Here is a 14221-nt window from a genome sequence, read left to right on the forward strand (position 1 = left end):
ACACACACTTGCACAAGCCCACTTTGACATTCTAACTGAACCAGCCAACACTACACAGCACAAGCAGAGAAAGGAGGGTAAGACGGGGGCTTACTGACAGAACTGCGCCACAAGAGACCCTTGGCTTGTGCAACCTGAAACCAGTGGTAGAATCAGTGATTCTGTGCTACATTATTGAAGAACAACTTAAATATGCAGCAGAAAGCACAACAGAGTAAATGACAATAGCTTGTCTATATTGAAGATTTGAAAGGCCCCTTCACATAGAAACTCTGCTTTGAGTTGTGAACAGTATGAAGCAGCTCATTTCAAGTATGCCACTTAGATATGTTTTACTTTTAATCAACTTTAACTGGAGTCAAAACCATGAATGTCTGTTTTCAAAGTGTGCACTGGACACAGACCAGAACACAGATTACTGTACGCATGGTTGATCATATCATTTTGATTTGATGCATATCAATGAAACATTAAACCACAGGCCGACCACAATGGCTCAGCACAAAATAATACTTTCTATTCACTTGACTATCCTCAGATGGACTGAGAATCATTTCAGAATCATACCGTGTTGAAACAGTAGGTCTTGTGTGGGCATTGTGTGCCAAGGGAATCATTTTCAGACACTACTTCACATGCAAACGAATTCATCTCCAGGTACACTGTCTCATTCTATGTTTGCCATGATGAAGCATCAGGCCTTGGTTTCCTTCAGACACTCCTCCAATGTAGGTTGGGTTGTGAGCAGACACATAAAAAAAAAGTTGTCCCTAGTTTGAACTTCCAAATTTGCCACTAGTTTGGTCTGACCCATTTCCTTCTCAGATGTCATGTTTTCATTGGTCATCACACCCCCACCCACCCACCCACCCACTCACAGCAACACCACCATTGATTGATGCTCGAGTTAAAATTGCTCTGATTCCAAAGTAAAGCCCTCAGTCTCTGTTACGATCCCTATGGAGCACCTTTGTTAGACTATGGCCAATGGAAATATGGTCTGTCAAAAGAAGGCGACAAGCTCATAATTAAAGTTTACCGTTACATAAAAACAAGGCAGCTACTGGGACCTGATGAGAAATGTTGACATTGTTTCCAGGGTTGTGGATTATACAGACCTGACAGACACATTTACTTTGTCTAGAAAAGTTTATTTTCTGCAAACTATTCCTATGTTATGACAAACAGGACCAAGCAAGTCATGAAACCATGTCCTGTTGGCTGGGACTTAGGCCTATGCAGTGTCCAAAGTGGAGGTCGTAAGTCTAAGTGCAGACACATAGGCAAATAGCACAAAGGAAGCAAATAGAGACTCCGGCAAACACAGACAGAAAAATGACATTTTCCTCGGGCCCATCAGTGACACTTGAACAGTGCGTCATTGGGTTTTAGAAGATGAGCTATAATCTTCCATTTTGAATACAATACTGTGAACATCACCTCAATAGCCTATAATGCTCACTTTGTAGTCAGTGATAAGAGGTTGATAAAATATGACGTCACATTCTATGCTTGTTCTCTAACTTTGGCTCTGGTTGGAACGTATATATAACTTGTACATGAGGTGGGATGCAAGATGATCAACATGTAATTCTAGGATGGGGATATGCATGAAAACATTTACTGAGATCAGAACACACAAGCACCTCAGCAACTGGATTTTGATATGTTTATTGATATAGCCATAGATTTGGAAACCATGTGACATGGCTCATATCCTTTGTCTCCCCCATGTGGTAAAATGTTGCTGGGCCAGTGCAATTTACTATTGGCTGACAAGCTCTAATAACTTCAATTATACCTCTGAAATTACAACAGTTTATTCATTTTTCAGCATATTTGGATTCAAAGAATAAAACACATTTAGACATGTTATGCATTACATGACAATATACAAAATGATAGTACACAGCAATGTGTTGACTTAAAACCATCAAAGCACCATAACATTTAATTGCCCCTCCATTTGTTTAGGATCTATGCCAGTAATGATCTCAGTGTCTGTCAGTAACACAAGGAAAACAAGATCCAGGGCTTTCCTCCATGCTTCCAACTTCACTGTCATATTGTCATAGACCTTCCCTGCACTGTGCTTCATATCTGGGGACATCATATCATCCTCAGTGTCATCTCTCAATAGCATTCTTGAGAAAATAGCATCTACAGATAATCCTCCATTCAAATCTTTCAGCTGCTGATTGATTGTAGTCCAAGCGTCCACTTTTGAACATGTTCCACTGTTCAACAACAGAGTGGAAATGTAGTCCATCCAACCATCTGCCATGAGTTGAAACACATCAGCCCTGTGTGGGTTTCCTGCTCTTCCTTGTTTAGCTTGTGGGACTGAGGCTCCATCTTTGCCTCTTGTTTGCACACCATTCTCTTCAATGTGCTTTTGAAGGTGATGGATGCAAAGCAATTCAGTCTTTCCAGCACCAGGGAGCAGCTTCCTGTCTTTCAGTGTGTGGTGTAGCCGATAGGCACAGCCCCAGAAACGGTCCTCTAAGGTCTGCAGCTTGCTGTGCACAGAGCTGGTGAGGACCACTGTGACCAGCGCAGTGCGATCAGCGACAATGTTCACAGCCATTGATGCTCTCCTTCGGTTGCCACTGCAGTCTCTCCATATGGAGATTTCTACCCCGGTGCCGACGCAGTGCTTACTCAGTTGTGTGGCATAGGTGACAGGGACAGCTCCTGTTGTTTCTGCAAAGTCCTTCAAAATGGCGGACTTCACCCTCTCAACCACAAGAATACGGTGTCTCATGCAGTGCTGGGTGAGTCTTTCACTAGCCTCTCCATTGACTAAAACTAGATTCACATTGTTTTTCAACAGAGTTGTTAAAACATTGTCTTCCCAATCATCTTCTTTGCTGACACCTTTCAAGTCCAACTTGTCAGTCACGTGGCTGATGTCATTCTTGTTATTGAAACCAAGATGGCGATATTTTTCACTGAGATCTCCGTTAATGAGAACAACTTGCCACTTCTGTTCTCTCATGTGATGAACAAGGGAAGCCTGCTCTGCAGAGAGCAGAATAACACAACCTGGTAAAACACATGAATGGTCCTCTGACAAGCCTGGTAAAGTGCACGTTACCAGCTTGTTGACATCAAATGTTCTACAGCTGTCACCACTTCCATTGTTCTTTGACTGTACCCGGCTCACTTCAACCACTAAGCTCATTGCATCCACACATCCATGGCTCACGGCTTCAGCGAGGTGAGGAATATCAACTCCTTTAGAACTCACTGCATGGGAAAATAACCCTGGTGTGGTGTTCTCATCAGCTTTATCATTTGCACAAAAATGTCTGCTGTGAGTGAGTTTTATTCTGCTTTGTTTCTTGTTGTTGAGGGCCCCATGGCTAGAGTTCATCCCTGTGACAGGGTTCTGTAACTTTGTGTGTGGAGAGCCCTGGAGTACTGATGTGCCACTATCAGAATCAACCGGTCGAACGTCTTCAATCGACACACTGTTTGACCTGCAGACTTCCCAACATATATCCAGCCCTTCAGACATGGTGGACACAATATATGGGATTGAAATGCCTCTGTGGAGACATTCGAGGGCAGCCCTGCTCCAGACCCCAGCCAGAAATAGCAGGCACCCAGCGCCTGAGTGGAAGACCTTCTGGTGAGCTTGGATTGTCTCATTGGCCAGCTGACCTACGGAGCAGGTCAGGTCTAAGTGCTCCAAGACGCGGAAACATGTGCACACCAAGGACGACTCCCCGGTAGACTCGTCTTGAATAAACTTGTGCTTTTTATTGGGGCCCAAAAAGGAATGTGTGACAGCAGCCAAAGCTGTAAGCTGCTGCAGTCCAACATGAAGTCTTTGACTAATAATTGTACTTCCCATTTTCTGTGATGCCTGTAAAATAGACATGTTTGGAATTTTATATTAGGGTCATTCTGGGTAGAACACGTCCAAACTATTTAACAGAAGGATAGTTAATTCGGTCAAAATACACATTAAGAGGTACAGCAATAAATAATTTGGTGTAGTTCTGCAGTGTAGCTGGCTAGCATGCTAGTTAGCTAACGTTAACGGTGATAGCTAACATCAACCTGGTCCTCCCCTAAAACATCAGATAATGTACATTGAAAGGCTTAGCTTGCTAGGAAAATAATATTAATTTAGCTAATCTAAATCACAACTATAGCACGACACAACGATTAACTTACTTTTTCCTAACAACTTCGTGTTGCATGCTACAGTTCCAGGTTCTATGTGAGCTTCAACCTAGCTCAAACTCTCCTCCAGTTGTAATCCGTGTGAGCGCGTGCGCAAACAAGCGAACTGTTTGCCCGCTTGTTGCTAGGAGACAGGAAAAGAACCAAACCAACGGTCGCAGCTGTTTATGTCCCACCTACGTACTTCACTATTGGTCAAAGCAAGCCATTATCGTCATTTCCTGAAGGTTTACTCCTTTTCTAATGGACTGTTCCGTTGTCATTTAAAATAACGCATAATACTGTAGTTGCAGGCAAGTTTTGTTTACCTGCGGTCTGATACGCCTCGTTGAGTTCAAGTTGAAAGAAATCTATTTTGTTCTTCTCAGGGCTGATATTTGGAGATGGTATGTAGCTCTACTTTAGTAACTGTTATCTATAGTTTCCTAGCTAGTCAGTTAGCAGTTTCTATTTGTTCGTTGAGCTAGGTAACGTTACACAGGTGGGTTTCAAGCTAGTGAGCTACTGTAGCAACTCAAGTCTTTGCAGCAGCCATTCTGCAACGTTGTGGCTAGTAACGTTAGCTAGCTGGTGGCAAAAATAACGTCAGCTTTTTAAGATCACTTTCACAGGGTTTAGCAACTATAACATTTCAGTTTGCTAAACTTTTGCATGTAGCTAGATAGCTAAGTTGGCTTATTGTGTTAGCGTCATTGACTTGGGGCCCAAGTGCTATTTCCTTGATAGTTTATCCTAGTAATTTCCTCCCCCATGCACAACATATTTTCAGTTTGAATGTGTACCATCTCACTGAGTAGCAGTGCCCAAAACATACCCTTTACCAGCCACATGGTATTTAGCTAAATAGGTAACAACATACCTTTCATTCATAGCCAATTTATCAATGCACTTCAGAACAGTAGTATATACAGAGTGCATCAAAATGTGATATTCTGAATAGATGTTAAATCTGACCTGTTACCAGCATTTGGCTGGTAGTGGAGATAGGCTAATTTTAGGACCTGCACCTCATCAACTCAAGTTACATAGGGTAACATTAGCTAGCCATCTACACTAAAACTTAAAGCGATACTATACATTTTCCCCTTATGATCAGTTTTACAGGTAAACTCTGACAGCTTGTTGTTATGTTACAGACTTCAGGCTACCGAAAACCCAACACCATTTCCAACCAGAGGAAAAAGGCAGATCCTAAACCAGACTTGACAGAGGAACAAAAGCAGGAGATCAGAGAGGCCTTTGACTTGTTTGATACAGATGGCTCAGGAACAATTGACGTGAAGGAACTCAAGGTAGGCTATACCATAGAATATAAACGGTTCACTCAGCTAGTCACCATAATGCCATCCACTGTTTCAGCGTATGCTTATTTTTTTAATTTTTTTATGTTGTTTCTTGAATATAATTTTTTTATTTCTGCTGCTCCAGGTTGCCATGCGTGCCCTTGGCTTTGAACCAAAGAAAGAAGAGATCAAGAAGATGATTGCAGACATCGACAAGGAGGGATCTGGGACCATTGATTTTAATGACTTTCTCTGTATGATGACACAGAAAATGGTATGTATTTTCTTAGTAAAGAAGAGATTAAAGGATTGGTTCACGATTATACACTGAACAAAAATATAAATGCAACATATAAAGTGTTGGTCTCATGTTTCATGAGCTGATGAAAGATCACAGAAATTTTTCATACACACAAAAAGCTTATTTGTCAAAAATGTTGACATCGCTGTTAGTGAGTATTTTTCCTTTGCCAAGATAATCCATCCACCTGACAGGCGTGGCATATCAAGAAGCTGATTAAAAAGCATGATCATTACACAAGTGCACCTTGTACTGGGGACAATAAAAGGCCACTCTAAAATGTGCAATTTTGTCACACAACACAATGCCACAGATGTATCAAGTTTTGAGGGAGCAAGCAATTGGCATGCTAACTGTAAGAATGTCCACCAGAGTTGTTGCCAGTGAATTCAATGTTCATTTCTCTACCATAAGCAGCCTCCAATGTCGTTTTAGAGAATTTGGCAGTACGTCCAACTGGCCTCACAACCGCAGACCGCGTTCTTCACTTGCTGGATCGTCTGAAACCAGCCACCCGGACAGCTGATGAGACTGTGGGTTTGCACAACTGAAGAATTTCAACACAAACTGTGAGGGAAGCTCATTTGCGTTCTCATCGTCCTCACCAGGGTCTTGACCTGACTGCAGTTCAGCGTCGTAACCGACTTCGGTGCCGTCTTCAATCCCTGTTTCAACTGTACCGGGCAGATGGCAGACAGAGTGCATGGCGTCGTGTGGGCGAGCGGTTTGCTGATGTCAACGTTGTGAACAGAGTGCCCGATGGTGGGGTTATGGTATGGGCAGGCATAAGCTACGGACAACGAACACAATTGCATTTTATCGATGACAATGAAAATGGAGAGAAATACCGCAACGAGGTCCTGAGGCCCACTGTCATGCCATTCATCCGCCGCCATCACCTCAGCATGATAATGCATGGCCCCATGTCGCAAGGATCTGTACACATTTTCTGGAAGCTGAAAATGTCCCAGTTCTTCCATGGCCGGCATACTCACCAGACATGTCCCATTAAGCATGTTAGGGATGCTCTGGATCGACATGTACGATGGTGTGTTCCAGTTCCCGCCAATAGCCAGCAACTTCGCACAGCCATTGAAGAGGAGTGGGACAACATTCCACAGGCCACAATAAACAGCCTGATCAACTCCATGCGATAGCGATGTGTCGCACTGCATGAGGCAAATGGTGGTCACACCCAATACGGACTGGTTTTCTGATCCAAACCTCACCTTTTTTAAAGGTGTCTGTGACCAACAGATGCATATCTGTATTCCCAACCATGTTAAATCCATAGATTAGGGCCTAATTTATTGATTTAAATTGACTGATTTCCTTTATATACAGTGCATTCGGAAAGTGTTCAGACCCCTTGACTTTTTCCACATTTTGTTATGTTACAGCCTTATTCTAAAATTGATTAAATTCCTTTTGTCCCTCATCAATATATACACAATACACCATAATAACAAAGCGAAAACAGGTTTTTAGTCATTTTTGCAAACGTATTAAAAATAAGAATCAGAAATATCACATTTACGTAAGTATTCAGACCATTTACTATGAGACTTGAAATTGTACTCAGGTGCATCCTCTTACCATTGAGTCCACCTGTGGTAAATTCAATTGATTGGACATGATTTGGAAAGGCACACACCTGTCTATATAATGTCCCACAGTTGACAGCGCATGTCAGAACAAAAACCAAGCCATGAGGTCGAAGGAATTGTCCGTAGAGCTCCGAGACAGGATTGTGTCGAGGCACAGATCTGGGGAAGGGTACCAAAACATTTCTGCAGCATTGAAGGTCCCCAAGAACACAGTGGCCTCCATCATTCTTAAATGGAAGAAGTTTGGAACCATCAAGACTCTTCCTAGAGCTGGCCGCCCAGCCAAACTGAGCAATCGGGGGAGAAGGGCCTTGGTCAGGGAGGTGACCAAGAACCCAATGGTCACTCTGACAGAGCTCCAGAATTCCTCTGTGGAGATGGGAGAACCTTCCAGAAGGATAATCATCTCTGCAGCACTTCACCAATCAGGCCTTTATGGTAGAGTGGCCAGAAGGAAGCCCCTCCTCAGTAAAAGGCACATGACAGCCTGCTTGGAGTTTGCCAAAAGGCACCTAAAGGACTCTCAGACCATGAGAAGCCAGATTCTCTGGTCTGATGAAACCAAGATTGAACTCTTTGGCCGGAATGCCAAGCGTCACGTCTGGAGGAAACCTGGCACCATCCCTACGGTGAAGCATCATGCTGTGGGGATGTTTTTCAGCGGCAGGGACTGGGAGACTAGTCAGAATCGAGGGAAAAATGAACGGAGCAAAGTACAACGCTTCCATCTGGCCACTCTACCATAAAGGCCTGATTTGAAGAGTGCTGCAGAGATGATTGTCCTTCGGGAAGGTTCTCCCATCTCCACAGAGAAACTCTGGAGCTCTGTCAGATTGACCATCGGGTTCTTGGTCACCTCCCTGACCAAGGCTCTTCTCCCCCAATTGCTCAGTTTGGTTGGGCGGCCAGCTCTAGGAAGTCTTGGGGGTTCCTAACTTCTTCTATTTAAGAATGATGGAGGCCACTGTGTTCTTGGGAACCTTCAATGCTGCAGGAATGTTTTGGTACCCTCGACACAATCCTGTCTTGGAGCTCTGCGGACAATTCCTTCGACATCATGGTTTGGTTTTTGCTCTGACATGCACTGTCAACTGGTGTGTGCCTTTCCAAATCATGTCCAATCAATTGAAATAACCACAGGTGGACTCCAATCAACTTGTATCAACAAGGATGATCAATGGAAACAGGATGCACCTGAGCTCAATTTCAAGTCTCATAGCAAAGGGTCTGAATACTTATGTAAAAAAGGTATTTCATATTTTTATTTATTTTTGTGCAACATTTTTAAAAACTACTTTCGCTTTGTCATTATAGGGTATTGTGTGCAGATTGATGGATTTTTATTTATTTAATCAATTTTAGAATAAGGCTGTAACGTAAATAAAATGTGGAAAAAAAGTCAAGGGGTCTGAATACTTTTTGAATGCACTGTATGCCAAGAGTCTGCAAAGCTGTCATCAAGGCAAAGGATGGCTATTTGAAGAATCTCAAATATAAAATATATTTTGGTTTGTTTAGCACTTTTTTTGGTTACTACATGATTCCATATGTGTAATTTCATGGTTTTGATGTCTTCACTATTATTCTACAATGTAGAAAATAGTAAAAATAAAGAAAAACCCTTGAATAAGTGTGTGTTCAAACTTTTAACTGGTACTGTGTGTGTGTGTGTGTGTGTGTGTGTATATATATTCCGTACTCTGACATTGCTCCTTCCGATATTACTTAATTTCTTATTTTTTGTGTATATTGTTTTCTATTGCTAGATCCAATTTGTAAGTCGCTCTGGATAAGAGCGTCTGCTAAATGACGTAAATGTAAATGTAAATATATTACTGCACTGTTGGAGCTAGAAAACACATGTATTTGAAATCTTTTGCAGATCTTTGGTTGGAATTTTGTCTCCTCTACATAATGTTGATATATTGTTTTTTTTGTTTATCAGAATGAAAAAGACTCAAAAGAAGAAATCCTAAAGGCTTTCCGCTTATTTGATGATGACGGCACAGGCAAAATTTCCTTCAAAAATCTCAAGAGAGTTGCCAAGGATCTTGGCGAAAACCTGACAGATGAGGAATTGCAGGTATGTTAGGATATAACTTGTAACTTGTTGGCATTCTGCTCACATCTAAACATATTCAATGCAGAAATCCTGACTGTTAAAACGATGTATCTTTCAAAGGAAATGATTGACGAAGCAGACCGAGATGGAGATGGAGAGATCAATGAGCAGGAGTTTCTAAGGATAATGAAGAAGACAAGTCTATATTGAATGTCTTATGTTTCCCAACGTTTATTTTCCACTGCTGGAACGCTCTCACTTAGATTCCTTAGATTCTTTTAAGGGTACTTTATGATATAGCATTTAGTGGCTTTTTTAAACAGATCTATACACAGATTTTTTTATATTTTAGAATTGTGTATATTTTTGTATAAATCATAGCTTTTAACTTAGTTATAGTCTCCTCTTTACCATGGAAGTGAAATTATATTGTTTATTCCAAGGAGCCTTGCACCTAACATTACTGTATGGCTCCTATGGCTATTTGGTTCCCTCTTGTGACACATGAAATAAAGTGCAGCTGTAATTGTCTTAGATGATTTAGCCCTTTTCTCAAGTTCAGTTAAACCGTTTGATTATTTAAATAGCTTTTGATTATACACTTCACATTATCTAGACAAACTCACCGCTCTGAATCGAAGAAATAGAATGAACATAAGCTATGGCTGGCTGAATGTGTTATGACTAAGTAACTTTCGGATAACTCTATGCATGGTATAAGAAATGACTGGGTTGAATGTAAGATGAGTAACTGTCAGTAAAAGTGATCACTTGGTGAGTCAGTAACCATAACCCATTTGGTCTGGCTTATTCAGACAATGGCAGACTGCCACCCTGCTCCCTCATGTATTGACCTCAAAACATGGGTCATTACATTGATTTGAACATTTACAGGGTCTTAGCCTTTTGACTTATAGGCCTTTCTTTAAGCGAGTCAACTGAGAACCAGTATGTCTGGCTAACAGGCCAAAACACAGCAATACAATAAAATAAACATTGACAACAGACATTATTTTATTTTAATGACATGAATACAAGTATTGCAATACAGAGGTGAGAGGTGAGATGATCAGGCATGCAGATAAAGCATGACACGTAGAGGTTTAAGAAAATGAACCAATACCGCTCTGCCTAAATAAACAGGATATAATGCTTACGTATTTTTCCAAGCCTCGTAGAACTGTATTATTTTGAGAATGCTTGTTATTGTAAAAGTTCTGATAACCTGATTCAGAGATTGAGTCAGATGGAAAATATTAATCAAAGCCATTTATTTCAAATGTGCCTCAAGTCTCTAAGATGGAATTGCATTAGTGCATATTATACACAAAATATATCTGGGGAAATGTACCTTGCATCTAATGCAGTTTGTAATAACGTGTATTAATCAAGTAATCAAAATGTATAACAAACCAGCAGAGAATATTTCATTTTGAGAATAGGTAAAATGTCTAGTTAGTGGATAGCTGGAGATACACTATATATACAAAAGTATGTGGACACCCCTTCAAATTAGTGGATTCAGCTATTTCAGCAACACCCGTTACTGACAGGTATAAAATCGAGCGCACAGCCGTGCAATCTCCATAGACAAATATGGGCAGTAGACTGGTCTTACTGAAGAGCTCAGTGACTTTCAACGTGGCACCGTCCCAGGATGCCACCTTTCCAACAAGTCAGTTCGTCAAATTTCTGCCATGCTAGAGCTGCCCCGGTCAACTTGAAGTGCTGTTATTGTGAAGTAGAAATGTCTAGGAGCAACAATGGCTCAGCCACAAAGTGGTAGGCCACACAAGCTCACAGAACGGGACCGCCGAGTGCTGAAGCGCGTAAAAATGGTCTGTCCTCGGTTGCAACACTTATTACCGAGTTCCAAACTGCCTCTGGAAGTAACGTCAGCACAATAACTGTTTGTTGGGAGCTTCATGAAATGGGTTTCCATGGCCGAGCAGCCGCACACAAGCCTAATATCACCATTCACAATGCTTGAGTGGTGTAAAGCTCGCCACCGTTGGACTCTGGAGCAGTGGAAATGCGTTCTCTGGAGTGATGAATCACGCTTCACCATCTGGCAGTCCACGCTACAGCATACAATGACATTCTAGACGATTCTGTGCTTCCAACTTTGTGGCAACAGTTTGGGGAAGGCCCTTTCCTGTTTCAGCGTGACAACGGCCCTGTGCACAAATCGATGTCCATACAGATATGGTTTGTCGAGATTGGTGTGGAAGAACTTGACTGGGATGCACAGAGCCCTGACCTCAACCCCATCGAACACCTTTGGGATGAATTATAACACCGACTGCGAGCCAGGCCTAATCGCCCAACATCAGTGCCCGATCTCACTAATGCCCTTGTGGCTGAATGGAAGCAAGTCCGCGCAGCAATGTTCCAACATCTAGTGGAAAGCCTTCCCAGAAGAGTGTAGGCTGTTATAGCAACAAAGGGGGGGACCAAATCCATATTAACGCCCATGATTTTGGAATGAGATGTTCGACGAGCAGGTGTCCACATACCTTTGGTCATGTAGTGTATATTCACAAAGAAAAACTTTAACCTGAAATCAGTATTGAATGCAGGTAAAACTAAGTATATGTTGTTCTCTAGAGCGCATAAAAATAAATAGGAATGGTGTCCATTTTGATCGTGTCCCTGCTTAGAAATATCTGGGCATCTGGATAGATGAAAAGCTGTCTTTAAAAAGCATATTGATGAGTTAGTTAAGAAGCTGAGAATAAAAATGGGCTTCTTATATAGATATAGGTTCTGCCTCGCTAAATAGTAGAAAACAGATTATTCAGTCAACGTTCCTATCGGTCCTAGACTATGGCGACATCATCTATATGAACGCAGCTGCCACTTCATTAAAGCCGTTAGAGGCAGTTTATCTTAGTGCACTGCGCTTTATTATGGGAGACAATCTTAGTACTCATCATTGCATTCTCTACCAGAAAGTTGGTTGGCCCTCTTTGATGTCACGTAGGTTGATACATTGCTATCTTTTCATTTATAAAGCCCTTTTACAAAAAGTCCCACTGTACCGAACATCTTTACTAAACTTTAGACATACAAGTTACCACACCCGGTCTCAGGGATGGCTAACTCTGGAAATTCCTTTGGTCTCTACTGAGTTAACTAAAAGCTGATGTACCTTTCTTGTACCTTATGTGCAACTATTTTCAAAATTTTCTTAAATCTTATGTTCTGGTGCCTCTAGCGAAATTCAGAAAGCTGATTGAGGACCTTATTACTGATGAATGGGTTTGTTATTTATGACCGTGTTTTTCTTTCTGCTTGCATTTTGTATTTATATTTTGATGTGTGTATTTTCTGTAATTTCTGTAATTCAGGGCTCATCTGTAAAAGAGACCTTGGTCTCAGTATGACTAAAATCAAATCAATTTTTATTTGTCACACGCGCCAAATACAACAGGTGTAGACCTTACCGTGAAATGCTTACTTACAAGCCGTTAACCAACAATGCAGTTTTAAGAAAATAGAGTTAAGAAAATATTTACTAAATAAAGTAAAGTAAAAAATTAATAACAAGTACACAAAATACAAATAATGAGGCTATATACAGGGGGTACCGGTACCGAGTCAATGTGTGGGGGTACAGGTTAGTTGAGGTAATTTGTACATGTAGGTAGGGGTAAAGTGACTATACATAGATAATAAACAGCGAGTAGCAGCAGTGTAAAAACAATAATGATACATTTAGTGTTATTCCCCTATTATTGTGGTTGAAGATCTTGAGTTCACCAAGTTGTTGGACTCCCACACCCAGGCTGCTTTTGCTCTATTCCCATAAATCAACCAATTTCCAAAGCGCTACTGCCCTTTCATCTTTGCTTGTAAAAGATGGTAGCCGTTAACGCCAAAGGTCATGTCATTGTGTCATTGTTATGACTATTTAGAAGGAACCATTATTGAAACAGTGATATAAGCTAAAGTGTCACATTGGTCTTGGTAGAGGCTTACAAAGGGTGATTTCCTTAATTTATCTTTATTTAACTAGGCAAGTCAGTTAAGAACAAATTCTTATTTACAATGACGGCCTACACCAGCCAAACCCGAACGACGCTGGGCCAATTGTGCGCCGCCCTATGGGACTCCCAATCACGGCCGGTTGTGATACAGCCTGGAATCGAACCAGGGGGTCTGTAGTGACGCCTCAAGCACTGAGATGCAGTGCCTTAGACCGCTGCGCCACTCGGGAGCGCGGTCTACTTAATGGTATGTACGACTTTATTATTGAACTCTCCCATTCTGTTGAGCCTTATAGAGTAGCTTAACTTAGTATTTGAATAGAAAGTACTGTATGTGACATTCTTGAAGGTCACCAGATCATTTTAATGGTCACTTTCAAGCTCTGTATTAGACATTGGAGAGGTGTAGTTATTAGAAAATATTACATTTGCTGAATTAAAGTAATTAGAAACAGACCAGATTTGAAATGGTAAATTGGTATAATTCAGTGGAGTTTGAGGTGTTTATCAAACCACTTTTGCAAGAGGATGTACAATTATAAAAAAATGTAACGAATATCCATCTTTAATCAATAAACGTGTATTTATCAGAGTACCATGTTTAACGATGGTTATTCTACACTGTGTATGAGGTTGTTTAAACTGTGAATGTCACCCTTTCCTTTCATAATAAAATGTAAGGGAAATCAGATAGAAAAACTAAGTAAAACAAACATGTTTGGACAAATCAAACAAATAGAATGAGATTTGTAAGATTCTATACATGTAATTTATGAATGTTCAAT

The 14221-nt window shown here is 41.1% G+C and overlaps 2 protein-coding genes across 2 annotated transcripts; one reads left to right on the forward strand and one right to left on the reverse strand.

The window, feature by feature from the left end:
* Positions 1-1138: 1138 nt before the first annotated feature.
* Positions 1139-4268, reverse strand: bbs12 (Bardet-Biedl syndrome 12). The gene is made up of 2 exons (XM_084149955.1): positions 4186-4268; positions 1139-3871 (listed from the first exon to the last, which is right to left on the reverse strand). Exon 2 carries the CDS (start codon positions 3857-3859, stop codon positions 1934-1936), a length of 1926 nt encoding a protein of 641 aa, XP_084006081.1. The 5' UTR covers positions 3860-3871; positions 4186-4268; the 3' UTR covers positions 1139-1933.
* A 187-nt stretch (positions 4269-4455) lies between these two features.
* On the forward strand, positions 4456-9978 carry LOC311107481 (uncharacterized protein). The gene is made up of 5 exons (XM_084149976.1): positions 4456-4580; positions 5331-5486; positions 5623-5751; positions 9331-9468; positions 9568-9978. Exons 1-5 carry the CDS (start codon positions 4578-4580, stop codon positions 9655-9657), a joined length of 516 nt encoding a protein of 171 aa, XP_084006102.1. The 5' UTR covers positions 4456-4577; the 3' UTR covers positions 9658-9978.
* The last annotated feature ends 4243 nt before the right edge of the window (positions 9979-14221 follow it).

Source organism: Coregonus lavaretus (assembly GCF_964263955.1).
Source record: "Coregonus lavaretus genome assembly, chromosome: 32".
NCBI classification, from domain to species: domain Eukaryota; kingdom Metazoa; phylum Chordata; class Actinopteri; order Salmoniformes; family Salmonidae; genus Coregonus; species Coregonus lavaretus.

Bases quoted from the DNA above. Each gene is read 5' to 3' on its own strand.
- bbs12 (XM_084149955.1), bottom strand. From the start codon at position 3,859: ATGGGAAGTACAATTATTAGTCAAAGACTTCATGTTGGACTGCAGCAG.
- LOC311107481 (XM_084149976.1), top strand. The intron at 5,487-5,622 runs GTAGGCTATACC...CTGCTGCTCCAG, and splicing joins TTGACGTGAAGGAACTCAAG to GTTGCCATGCGTGCCCTTGG. The intron at 9,469-9,567 runs GTATGTTAGGAT...TATCTTTCAAAG, and splicing joins TGACAGATGAGGAATTGCAG to GAAATGATTGACGAAGCAGA.